Here is an 11,578-nt window from a genome sequence, read left to right as displayed (position 1 = left end):
TTCAGGCTAACATTTTAAAACATTTACATTTACATTTACAGCATTTATCAGACGCCCTTATCCAGAGCGACTTACAATCAGTATTACAGGGACAGTCTCCCTGGAGCAATTTAGGGTTAAGTGTCTTGCTCAGGGACACAGTGGTGGTTAGTGGGATTCGAACCCAGGTCTTCTGGTTCATAGGCGAGTGTGTTACCCACTAGGCTGCTACCACCCTAAAAAAAAAAACGAAACATCACAAAATGTAGATTCCAGCACAGTCATTTTCAGTGTTTCAGATCACACTGTGTTTCTCGCTAGAATGGAGAAGTAAACAACAGCAGTGAGTTTTTATTAATTGCTCTCATTTCAAAGACCAAAAACGGACCATTGTTGAAAAATTGTCTTATTTATGTTATCTTATCAATTTCTTATTAATTTCTTATTCACATTTATGTTGGTCACGGCACAAATTGAATTGGTCTTGATTGATTATTTCTGTGCCCCAATGCAGATTCTACATTGTCATCACAAATCACTGAATATGTGTTTTGTTTTGAATGACCAATGACATGGGTGGTTGTAGCCTAGTGGGTAACACACTCGCCTATAAACCAGAAGACTCAGGTTCAAACCCCACTTATTACCATCGTGTCCTGAGCAAGACCCTTAACCCTGAGTGTGTCCAGGGGGACTGTCCCTGTAACTACTAATTTTAAGTTGTCTAGTAAATGCTATGTAAGTGTAAATGACCATGGGTTCCTTGAAACGTTCACCCCTGGATGTGACAAATATGCATAAAATAATGTAAAACATTTTGCACATATAAGGTTTACTTTTACTTTTTTTTAATTGTTGGTTTACCCAGTATAAACTCAAACAAAGAACGTTGGTTACTTAGTACTCTGTTCAGTACGCGACACTGTCCATACACGCCCCTACAAACAAGCCAATGGTATTAAAGGAGTTTCTGCATCTGCCAACAGAGGGCGCCACACGCCGTACTGGGCAGGTCACCATTTTGAGTGCTGACTGGAAAAAGGTTCCCTCGCATTTAACCGAGACTTGATACACTTCAACAACTAATTCGTTTTTACATACATTTTAGATTTAATCTAAACATAGTTTTTACTGATCCAATCGCTTTTTTAAATGTCCCGAGTGACATTTGACCGTTTTGCCACATTAAACATGGCGACGGGTTGCATCCACTTAACTCCTGTTTCACAACAGCAGTTCAGGGGCACGTCTGAAGGTATCCGTCAGTAAAGAAGGGAGCTTCGGAACTCGTGGTTTAGGTCTCAGGTAATTATAACGCGTTTGTGTCGCTGTCGGTGTTTAAGTACAGGTCGATGCCGTGTTTCTTAAACCCAAGTTTAATGCCAAGTCGGGGTCTAGTTTAGGCCGTACACGATACCTCCTGACTGCGACAGCGATAGCCAACGTCCTAAGAACGTGAGCTCTCCGTTATGTAAAAATAGTTTGCCGTTTGACACCTATCATCAAAGGGCACGAACAAGTGCAGGTTAATTATAACGCGTGTTATCAATTCATACGTATCAGTAGCTTATATATTATTCAAGTTGAACCTCATTGGTTAATATATATTCACGTACTGACGCGCTCATCCAGATCCACTTTCATTAATTAAAGAGACAGTGTATCACAGCGATACAAGGTTATGATTATGATTTTTTTAACTTACTGACAATACAGAACGACCACCATATTTTCAGATCATGCTTGTAAATTGGCTGATCGGATGAAGGACATTTTGTGAGGTTTGCTATGAGTAATGTATTATTTGTAGTGTATTGATGCAGTGTTTGTCAAATTGACCTCCTCAGAAGGCCATGGCATTAAGAAGTGCTTTAAGCCGTCTGCTTTTTCATCCCACACGGCCAGCAATTATTTCTGTAACAAGAGAACAGAGGACCGCTGCCACAGCCCAATGGGGTGAGAATTTGATGCTAAATTATAAGTAATTTTTTTCCCTCTGATTTCTTAATTCCCTTGTTAATTTTTCAGAGGCAGAAAAAGCTGAAAAAAAGCCCAAAGCAGGTAAACCACAAGTGCCCAGTTGCTACGGCATTCTAATGAGACAATTAAGTCCTTAAATGGCTTTCTTACAACTCCTAGCCAAGGTGCAGTTTAACTGGCAGGATGCCTTAAATCTTGAGGGGCTCCTGACGGAGGAAGAGGTCATGATCCGTGACTCTTTCCGGACCTACTGCCAGGAGAAACTCATGCCACGGATACTCATGGCCAACAGGAATGAAGGTGCAGTTAGGGAACTGAGACCATTGTGGTCACAATGGACCATTGTGTTTCCATACATACAGTTTTCCTACCCATACTGCAGTAATGGAGGATACTCCTTTTATTTTCACTCCTTTAGTTTTCCACCGTGAAATCGTGTCAGAGATGGGTGAGATTGGTGTCTTAGGCCCAACCATTAAAGGTAAGGGACTGCACCAGCATAAACTCCCCATAAAACCTCAGTCATATTGATTCATTTGTGTTCAATGTACAATTTAAGTGAACACATTTGATTTTTCCTCATTTGCTAAAAGTAATCATTACATTTGTGTGAGTATACAGGGTACGGCTGTCCGGGTGTCAGCTATGTGGCATATGGTCTGATTGCTCGGGAGGTTGAGAGGGTGGACAGCGGCTACCGCTCGGTCATGAGCGCGCAGTCCTCTCTGGTCATGCATCCTATAAATGCTTACGGCACTGCAGAACAGAAGGAGAAATACCTGCCCAGGCTGGGTAGGAGAGCTCTATAGTCAGTCATTTTTAACAGAAACTCTTTTTAACTGCTGCTTCCTATGTAGAGATATATATATTTATTTTCCAGCACGAGGTGAGCTTCTTGGTTGTTTTGGACTTACTGAGCCAAACCATGGGAGTGACCCTGGAGGCATGGAGACTAGGGCCAAGTACAACCCATCTAGTCGCACATTCACCCTAACTGGCTCCAAGACCTGGTGAGTTCTGCTCACTTTTAGTCATGGATCACTGTTGCAACTGAATCCATATGATCCTTCAGCAGTTTTATAGTCCTCATGACCTGTAGTATTACATAATAGGTTCACTAGACCTTCAGTGAATGGCTTCTGTGGCAATGAATCTGTCAATCCTGAGGTCAGTAATTGTCATCCCTTATTTTGCATTCCTTCAATGACTGTGGACCGAAATGCAAGAATTTCTGTTTTGGCTATGTGTGGACTATTAAAAATGTATGGTTTTTAGCACATTTACAGTTTGTTGTAAAGTATTGTACTTTAGACTGGCTCCTTGATGTTATCATTGAGATGGGCAAATGTCACCTTTCAATCCCAATGTTTGAGTACAATTTTTTTTTTGCCTCCTTCAGGATCACTAACTCCCCAGTGGCAGATATCTGTGTGGTGTGGGCCAAGTGTGACGATGGCAAGGTGCGGGGTTTCATCTTGGAGCGCGGCATGAAGGGACTTTCAACGCCCAAGATTGAGGGCAAGTTCTCTCTGCGGGCTTCCTCAACAGGCATGATAATCATGGATGAGGTGGAGGTTCCTGAAGAAAACCTACTGCCCATTGTTTCTGGCCTGGGTGTGAGTATCATTTAGTTTCATTGAAAAACATCACATAAAACTAACGCAGAGACAGACTTTGAAATAGCATTTATTTGATTGTTTTTAGCTTAACGCCCACTCCCTGATGTTGAGATGAATAAGTGTATAGTGCATTAAGGTTCATTTGTAATTGTTTCTTGTCTGTTGTCTCTATTAGGGCCCATTTGGCTGCCTGAATAACGCACGGTATGGCATTGCATGGGGAGCCCTGGGTGCTGCAGAGTTCTGTTTCCATGCTGCTCGTCAGTACACACTGGACAGGTGACAAGTGTCTAAATAGAAGTTGATTCTGAAGTAGATCTAGACCTGAATCATGAGCTTCCATGTCTCCTTCTTTCACATTCTGCGTTAGTTGTCTAACATTTCACTTCCACTCTAGAATTCAGTTTGGAGTCCCTTTGGCCAGGAATCAGCTGATCCAGAAGAAGATGGCAGACATGCTGACTGAAATCACAATTGGTCTGCAGTCCTGTGTGAGGCTAGGCAGGCTCATAGATGAGAAAAAGTATGTGTTCATTGAGCAACTTTACAGTTAATTGTTATGGTTTTGGGGTCTGGAGTGAGCAGAATTTCTGACATTTTTCTGGGTTGCAGGTCTGCACCAGAGATGATCTCTATGCTCAAGAGAAACAGTTGTGGCAAAGCACTGGACATTGCCAGGCAGGCTAGGGATATGCTGGGAGGCAATGGCATTGCAGATGAGTACCATGTCATCCGCCATGTGATGAACCTGGAGGCTGTCAACACATACGAAGGTAAGAATGTCTGCAATGCACTGAGGCAAACATTTAGTTAAATTGTTTATATAAAAATTACATATTTAATCATTATAGTGGGTTAAAGTTCAGCATTTGTTGAACTCATGTTTAAGAAGTAGTATCACACTATATCATCAATCGAAGACTAATTAAGCAACTGATTTCACTTTCATCTTATTTCCTTGTTTATCAGGTACCCATGACGTTCATGCACTTATTCTTGGAAGAGCGATTACTGGTCTGCAGTCTTTCACGGTGGAGAAGTAACACTATCTGTCAGAATGAAGACACTGTGCTAGCCAGGAGTTTCTATTAAACTGTATTTTTTTATTTTAGTATGCCGCTGGTTGATATAATGGTGTTGGATGAAACTAGCCGTGGTCTAGCATGTTTAATTAAGTTAAAGAAAATATTTTTCTAGTCCCAAGTCATATAGATACCATCGACCCCTGAGGTTTGTACGGAGAATTGGGGGTCTAAATAGCAAAAATGCTGCACAAAGTGAACAGCAACAAGTAAATTTGGTTCCTTCGCTTATTTTCAACCAAGAGGTTAAATGGTTAAGTGATACTGAACCTACAGTTAAACTGTCAGTGTAACATATGTGATGCTGTATTTACTGTTCACTGTTGGCCCATATGAACTCAATGCTATTAACCTAATGGTTAAGTCGATTAAAAACACATAATTAAGAAAAGCACTTTACAAATACTGGTTTGTCTTCTTGACACCCAACGTCATATGTGGTTTAAAAGGATTTTGTTTCAGATTTCTTGTCTATGAAACCATCATAATCTTAAATAAACACTTTTTTTGTTCCATTGCTTCTGTATGTATTACTGTGAAGGGGTTGTTGAATTTTTAGAGACCTAAATTAATTTATAATTATACAAATTCACATTTATTTTGATTATTTAGAACCAAATTTCTTTTATCACAAGAGTAAACATAAATGATCATTAATTAAGACTTTTAAACTTCAAAAAGTGTTTCTTTAACCAACATCACAAGTAGAACAATGGCAGTGAACAATCATTGTAAACACAGTGGCATCAAGTAACGTGTATATGGGTATATATATTCATGGCAATGGATTTGATGAATGCTGTAGGTCCGTGTTTATGGCACTCAGTGTCTGACTGGCCTCCTGTAGCTCTATGCTCAGCTGGCTGCTCCTCTTCAACACTTCAGAGAGCTCTTGCAGCTTCACCTCCATTCCAAGGCTGTGCTCTTCATACTGCCTGAACATCTGCTCCTTCAGGTCCTCACACACCTCATTTAACTTGCCATACACCCAGCAAGGCCAAAACAAAGATGATCAATTAAAACGATGTAAATTTGTCAATATTGTCAAACTGTGTTGGATTCTAAGTCTAAAGGTAAATCATATTTTAACTTTAACATGGGGTGGAGGGGCCAGATAGAAAAAAGTAAAAGCAACCCTGTCCCTCTGCCAGTAGGGGGCAGTTGTTCTCTAGGTCACTGAGCCTTCCAGGTCAGTTTGAGCTACTCCCTGAAACGTTATGTGATATACTGCATCCATTTCAAAAGACCTTTTCAGTTTTTTGTAGGCTACACTGTTGAGCTACACTGATGCTGAAAGCTAAATCATATAAGCAAGTGATAGTCAAGTGAAAATGATACACAGCATAGCACAACACACGGTGCACAATGAAATCTGTCATCAGCATTTAACCCATCACCCTTGGTGAGCAGTGGGCAGCCATGACAGACTGTGTGTGACAAGCAGTGTGTGGGGACGGTGCTTTACTCAGGATTTGAACATGCAGCCCTCTGGTTACTCAGCCACTAGGCCACCACTGGATTTAATTCTACTTTAAATCTATGGCACTTGCTAATGTCTGCATGGGGCTTACCTTCTTTGCTAGGGAGTCCTCAAAGCTTCTCATGACCTTTTGGTCCATCTCACGGCCCTCATTGATCCTATCTATGAGATCCTGCGCTTTTTTACCAATCTCATCTATTCTTGAACTGAGAGGAAAGGAACGGTCATAAATGTCTGCTGGCTGCCTGTTTGTAGTCCCGGCATCACTGATACCCGAATCCTCGCTTCTGTGAAGGGAAAAATGTTTACAGCCACATGCAAATTTATAATGCCATGCTCTCCCACTGTACTCCCACTGTCATTCAGTTCACCTTGGGCACTCATGAATGTCATCCAGTGTCACAAGGGGTAATACTTCTCCCGAATTATCGTCACCCATAACATGTCCTTCGTGAAGATTCTGGTTATAAGAGGGGAAAAAAAAACAACTGAAATGCTGCCTTTGATCAACAAAGCAACCGATACAGACTTTGCTCCTGAAATCACGTTACTAGCTGGGCACGTATTTGTCTAGAGGACGCCGACTTGCCTCTAAGGGTGTCTGAAAGTGACGGCCTGCTTTGGGTGTTGATTGAAACACATTAGAGGAGGGTTTTCCAAAAGAGCGCTGAGCCATATCCTGCAACTTTAAATAGGAAAAGCTCAAATCAATGCCAGACACCAGAAATGAACGCACAGTTGCTGATTCAAGTCAGCATTTCAATTCTAGTCACGCCGCTTCCGTTAGTTAGAATGACGGACGCTGCTGCAGTGGGCGTCAACAAAACAGAATAAACCCAAATAAATGCCGGTAGTAATCATTTAATACAAGAAGGAGATAATAATTAGCAAGTACATTAGCCGGGAAACTGTTAAAAATGGGAAGAAATTAGTCGAAAACCTGTCTGCGGACGCGAATACCACAGCTCGCCGATACACCGTGGTTACCGCGAGAATTCGCGAGATTTAGACCGTTTCTAAAACCTGATTGGCCTTTTTGCGCAAAAGTTTCATTATTTCTGTTAACTTAAATATTCATGCATTATTCTATTATACATTTTGTACAACATAATACGCTTTCCAACATAGGTGGCAAGACAAAACAGCCATTTAAACCATTGGCTACAGTAATAACCAGCACCAGAAATAACACCCATGACAGCATTGTGCTAGCAAGCAATCGACTACACAACACTCTACACAGCAGTAAAACCTACAATGCACATCACGTGTTTAAAGAAAGAAATTACCCTTGCTTTCTTAAAAATCAGATGTGATGTGAAAATAAACACCAATTTGGCATATAATATACCAAACTGTCTATAGTCCTGTTACACAATCACCAAAAGGCTTCCCCGAGGACACACAAAATCCCAAATTTTATTTTGCAGAAGTTGCACACAATGGGAAGAGGGATAAACCTCCAAAATAGCAAGTCCCCATTGGACATTTCAAATTTAATCTGTAAATGGAGTCCTTGACTGCCTCGGAGGGTTTTAATGGACAGAGGCAATAACAATGAGAGTGTTTGTGCATGGCTCTTGGATAATCCCTGCATTTGGGGGAAGAAAGTAGCATTGACACTGAAATTAAAATACAGAACAGTACTTTAAATACACCTGCACATATTTTAAATTAAATTAAAAAACAAATCAGTGCTACTAATTTTATATTATGTTACCTCACTTATATGTGAATTGTCAAGAAACAATTTGAACATGTTAATGTTCATGAGCTTACTGCAAACATCAGTGCTGTAAAAGGAAGAACCAGTTCAAAGAGGACAAAGTCAAAACCTTCCATTTGAACACAAAGCCAAAAATAGAAGAGGGAGAAAGGAAAGAAGATACTGTTTCAGAAGTGGACAGTTAGATTGTCTTCAAGAACAATGTATACAGAAACACTGACTTAAATATATCAGGCTATTTAGTCTAAATCCATGTTTATTAAATTATCTGAGGATGTACAAATCCATGTAACCATGCACAAATAGAAATAGTGAAATATATTACAGTGTGCATGTGTGGGATGTTTGGTGCAGTAATTTACTTTGGTGACCTTGCGGCATTGTCTGCCTGAAACTATAATCTGTATGAAATTGTATTCCATTCAGGCCACGTCTGAGTCAGCCAATGAAACTGGGCCCCAGCCTTGACCACAGTCAATGGCAAACAGCCCTTACAGTGTTCCTGCTAAAGCTTAGCCCTGTAACTTTGTACAATATTTTTTTACGATAAGCAACATAATCAGCATTCTTTTCTTAAACAAACAATTTTTGTCCACCATTACAGTTGTAGTATCACAACATCTTCACACATAAAGGATACTTAAGACAACCTTATGTATTATAAATGTGTCCTTTAAAAAAAAAAAAAAGCTGCTGATTAACACAGATCTAGCAAACACCTTTCCTAGACTTCTAGAAAAACAAACCACTCTCCTCCTTCTGGTGAGATAATCTCTCTCCCCCTTTTTTGGTGGAGGCTGTATCTGTGTGTGAAATCCATTGGGTTCTGAGTAAGATGAAGGTTTACTCCAGCCTCACAGTGGGCGTGTCGACGGCACATTATGAAATTGTTGCATAAGTGTATAGTAGGCTTTATTATAACACATTTTTACTATACATTTTATGAGTGCTCCATGTTCTTTATAAACCTGGGATGGCCTGAAATGAATTGTCTTATGATTGAGGTACATTCTTACATCAATCCATCCATACACACCTATCTTGAGGTAGGTTTGACAGTTTCATTCACATTCACCTCCAAAATCTCTTTCCCTCTCTCCGTCACAACACACACACACACAGTCAGAAATTCTGAACATCTGTGGCTTTACATATGTTGCATATTACAGCCATATCTCCCCTGGTACGGCCTAAGAAAAAGTACATGCGTATTAAGTGCTTTGGCACGAACAGAAGAGACAAGCTGTTTATGTAATGCCTGGCCCAGACCACGACCTGGACATGAACATGGACTGGTGTGTATTTTACTACGAGACTTGGCTCTGCACCAAATCCAATTAAGAACGGTCACTTGTAGCAAATCCTACATGGAATAGACCGCAGAATGTTGGGCGTGTAAGGGGAAAGGGACTACTGGGAAAACCAGACTACCTGTACTGAACCTGTTGGATCCAGCCGTGTGTTTCTTAACCTGCGGTATATTTTTCCCTGTAGTAGCTCAAGATGTCTTTAAAAAAAAAAAAAAACACGTTTACGATTTTTCAGCCTCATGTCATAAACGCTATATGGTTACGGGAACGGGCAGCGAGCGTTCGCTTCTAAATCGGTCCTTCTGCAAAGGGGCGGGACAAAGGAGGGGGGGGGGGTCTAATCCTCTGCCAGCCAATGGGAGCGAGGACAGCCGGGGGCGGGGGGAGGAACAACACGCCGCTTTTCTACACCCCGTCACAAAAACACGCACCGAACTGCGGCTGACTTCAGCACCACGGAGAGGGAACGAACACGGGACCAGAGTCCGCCCTTTACCGTGCTGGAACCGAGGATGCTCTCTGAAACTAACGTAAGCAATGGTTGTTTGAATCATTCAGTTTCAAAAGTTTTCTTTAGTAGTTACCGGTTTTTGAAGGCAATCTTCTTGGCCAGTTGCAGTCTAATCCAGACTTTTACTGTGACTTCGTGAAGGTCGACAGCTGTAGTCCATGGTGTGGGACCATTAGGCCCGGATCTAGACTGCGTCTAGGACTGCTGCAGGCAGGAGGACACATCAAACTTATATTAAATGCAAAATAACACGCAAACGTTTGAATAATAACGTCTGATATAAAGCCTAGAAATGGTCTGTTATATATAATGTTCTGGAATTGTGTCAGTATGACTATCTTTGATTTGTCGGTTTTTGCCTGCATGCATGAAAAAGTGTCACGCCTGTGAAATGAAAACCATGACATTAGACATCATGTAAAATCTTTGGTGTTATTGGGTCAAGTGCTGCATTCCGGTGGTGTGATGTTCCTCCAGACTGCCCAGAACCAGACTCGGGAACGTCATGGCCAATACAGCAGTGACTCCGCTCGATTAATGTGGTTTTTACAAACCACCCACATAGCAAAAACTGGTCCCAAGAAGCCTCAATGAACTCTAGAACTCTAGAACTAGAACAGCAGGACTCTGGTCTCTCTCACACATACATTTTGGGTAGCTATGTGCACATATGTAACTTGTTTTTGTGACATTTGTTTTTCTTGTTTTTTAGGAAGCATCAGCGCAAGGAAATATCTTAACCCGTTGTGGACAATATCTGTGCTGATTAAGAGGTCAAACTGAAGAAAACCGCATGACAGCAATGAATTCCATGAACATGACCAGTTTTAACATCACAGACGAGGCCGGCCATGCCTACCACTACTCATTTCTAAATGATGAGCCACTCTACAAGGAGTTCAAACCCATGCCTCGGGACCTCATCCCTTTACCGAAGGCAGTGTTGTACCTGCTGATGGGTGCACTGGTTGTCGTGGCAGTTGCCTATGCTATTGTAGGGCACCTGATTAAGGACTTGGCAAATGATGTTGTGGGTAAGTGAAATATTCATTTTAATGCTGGTACTATCAGAACAGTATATTGGCTGCAAATGATTTGTCATGAAACGTTTTACACAATTCTTTTTTTTCCTGACCACCAGATTGTGTGCTTGGTCCCAACGAAAATGACCTGGAGAAAGATAGTGACCTCAGATGCATCACTCCTATACACATGCCCCCGGCGATACCCATGTCCCACTCCAACGCCTTCCATGTTTGGGACCAGGATGATGTGATCATCCCTCTGTCCCCTGAAGAGAGTGCCCAGACAAGTCCACTGCTGCTGGCCGCGCTCCCGTACATCCCGTCCTTCTACCCTGCTCACAACTCCTATGCACTGCCCAATGATGCTGGACCCACTAACAGCCTCCCACGGGAGATCTAAGAGGACCAATCAAGCCCCATTGCTAATCAAGTCTTTTTAATTCCAAAGAAACATGGTCATTCTGACCACCAGGACTTTAGAGGAAGACCTGGCAGGGTGGCAGTGACATTTCCTCTGCACCATAATTGAGTTCCAGCATGATTACAACATGTTCTACATTCACCAAAATGGATCTCAAGAGGAAGGATTACTGGGAGCCCATTGAGTTTCATGTACTTCCAAAACAAAAATCTTCTCATTTTTTAATTTTTTTCCCCCTCTTACATAATGCCTTTGCGTCAAGCTTGTGCTGCAAAGCCCTCAAACTCAACCTATTTAAGACATGTCCCCTAAGGAGTGTCAGCTTTCATTGGCGCCCTGGACAGAAATGCATTTAATGTTCTGAAGTTTCAAGTGTACAAGGACAAACTGGAAAATTAAGACGGAAAATGTCTGGAGCATTAAGATTCTTGACAAAGACAAAAGA

The 11,578-nt window shown here is 41.5% G+C and overlaps 2 protein-coding genes across 3 annotated transcripts; one reads left to right on the top strand and one right to left on the bottom strand.

Moving 5' to 3' along the window:
• Window positions 1-1,151: 1,151 nt before the first annotated feature.
• On the top strand, window positions 1,152-5,175 carry gcdhb (glutaryl-CoA dehydrogenase b). The gene is made up of 12 exons (XM_028985229.1): window positions 1,152-1,284; window positions 1,827-1,935; window positions 2,008-2,040; window positions 2,119-2,259; window positions 2,378-2,440; window positions 2,581-2,751; window positions 2,840-2,969; window positions 3,359-3,575; window positions 3,754-3,857; window positions 3,976-4,101; window positions 4,191-4,351; window positions 4,548-5,175. Exons 2-12 carry the CDS (start codon window positions 1,833-1,835, stop codon window positions 4,619-4,621), a joined length of 1,323 nt encoding a protein of 440 aa, XP_028841062.1. The 5' UTR covers window positions 1,152-1,284; window positions 1,827-1,832; the 3' UTR covers window positions 4,622-5,175.
• A 254-nt stretch (window positions 5,176-5,429) lies between these two features.
• On the bottom strand, window positions 5,430-10,032 carry syce2 (synaptonemal complex central element protein 2). 2 transcript variants are annotated; one of them, XM_028985240.1, is made up of 5 exons: window positions 7,081-7,097; window positions 6,730-6,825; window positions 6,512-6,600; window positions 6,232-6,427; window positions 5,430-5,636 (listed from the first exon to the last, which is right to left on the bottom strand). In XM_028985240.1, exons 2-5 carry the CDS (start codon window positions 6,814-6,816, stop codon window positions 5,436-5,438), a joined length of 573 nt encoding a protein of 190 aa, XP_028841073.1. In that variant the 5' UTR covers window positions 6,817-6,825; window positions 7,081-7,097; the 3' UTR covers window positions 5,430-5,435. The 2 variants fall into 2 exon arrangements, with proteins under 2 accessions (XP_028841073.1, XP_028841074.1); XM_028985241.1 differs by lacking the exons at window positions 6,730-6,825; window positions 7,081-7,097 and adding an exon at window positions 9,761-10,032.
• Between the last annotated feature and the right edge of the window lie 1,546 nt (window positions 10,033-11,578).

The sequence above is a fragment of the Denticeps clupeoides genome, chromosome 7 (assembly GCF_900700375.1).
Source record: "Denticeps clupeoides chromosome 7, fDenClu1.1, whole genome shotgun sequence".
NCBI lineage: Eukaryota > Metazoa > Chordata > Actinopteri > Clupeiformes > Denticipitidae > Denticeps > Denticeps clupeoides.
This window is presented reverse-complemented; position numbering and strand designations above follow the sequence as displayed.

What these genes read in the sequence shown, in the direction of transcription:
- gcdhb (XM_028985229.1), top strand. Translation starts at nt 1,833, where the DNA reads ATGGCATTAAGAAGTGCTTTAAGCCGTCTGCTTTTTCATCCCACACGG. An exon ending in CATGGCCAACAGGAATGAAG is followed by an intron (nt 2,260 to 2,377) that starts GTGCAGTTAGGG and finishes TCACTCCTTTAG; the next exon opens with TTTTCCACCGTGAAATCGTG. An exon ending in CGTCAGTACACACTGGACAG is followed by an intron (nt 3,858 to 3,975) that starts GTGACAAGTGTC and finishes CTTCCACTCTAG; the next exon opens with AATTCAGTTTGGAGTCCCTT.
- syce2 (XM_028985240.1), bottom strand. Translation starts at nt 6,816, where the DNA reads ATGGCTCAGCGCTCTTTTGGAAAACCCTCCTCTAATGTGTTTCAATCA. An exon ending in ACTTTCAGACACCCTTAGAG is followed by an intron (nt 6,601 to 6,729) that starts GCAAGTCGGCGT and finishes TCTTATAACCAG; the next exon opens with AATCTTCACGAAGGACATGT. An exon ending in AGGACTCCCTAGCAAAGAAG is followed by an intron (nt 5,637 to 6,231) that starts GTAAGCCCCATG and finishes GTGTATGGCAAG; the next exon opens with TTAAATGAGGTGTGTGAGGA.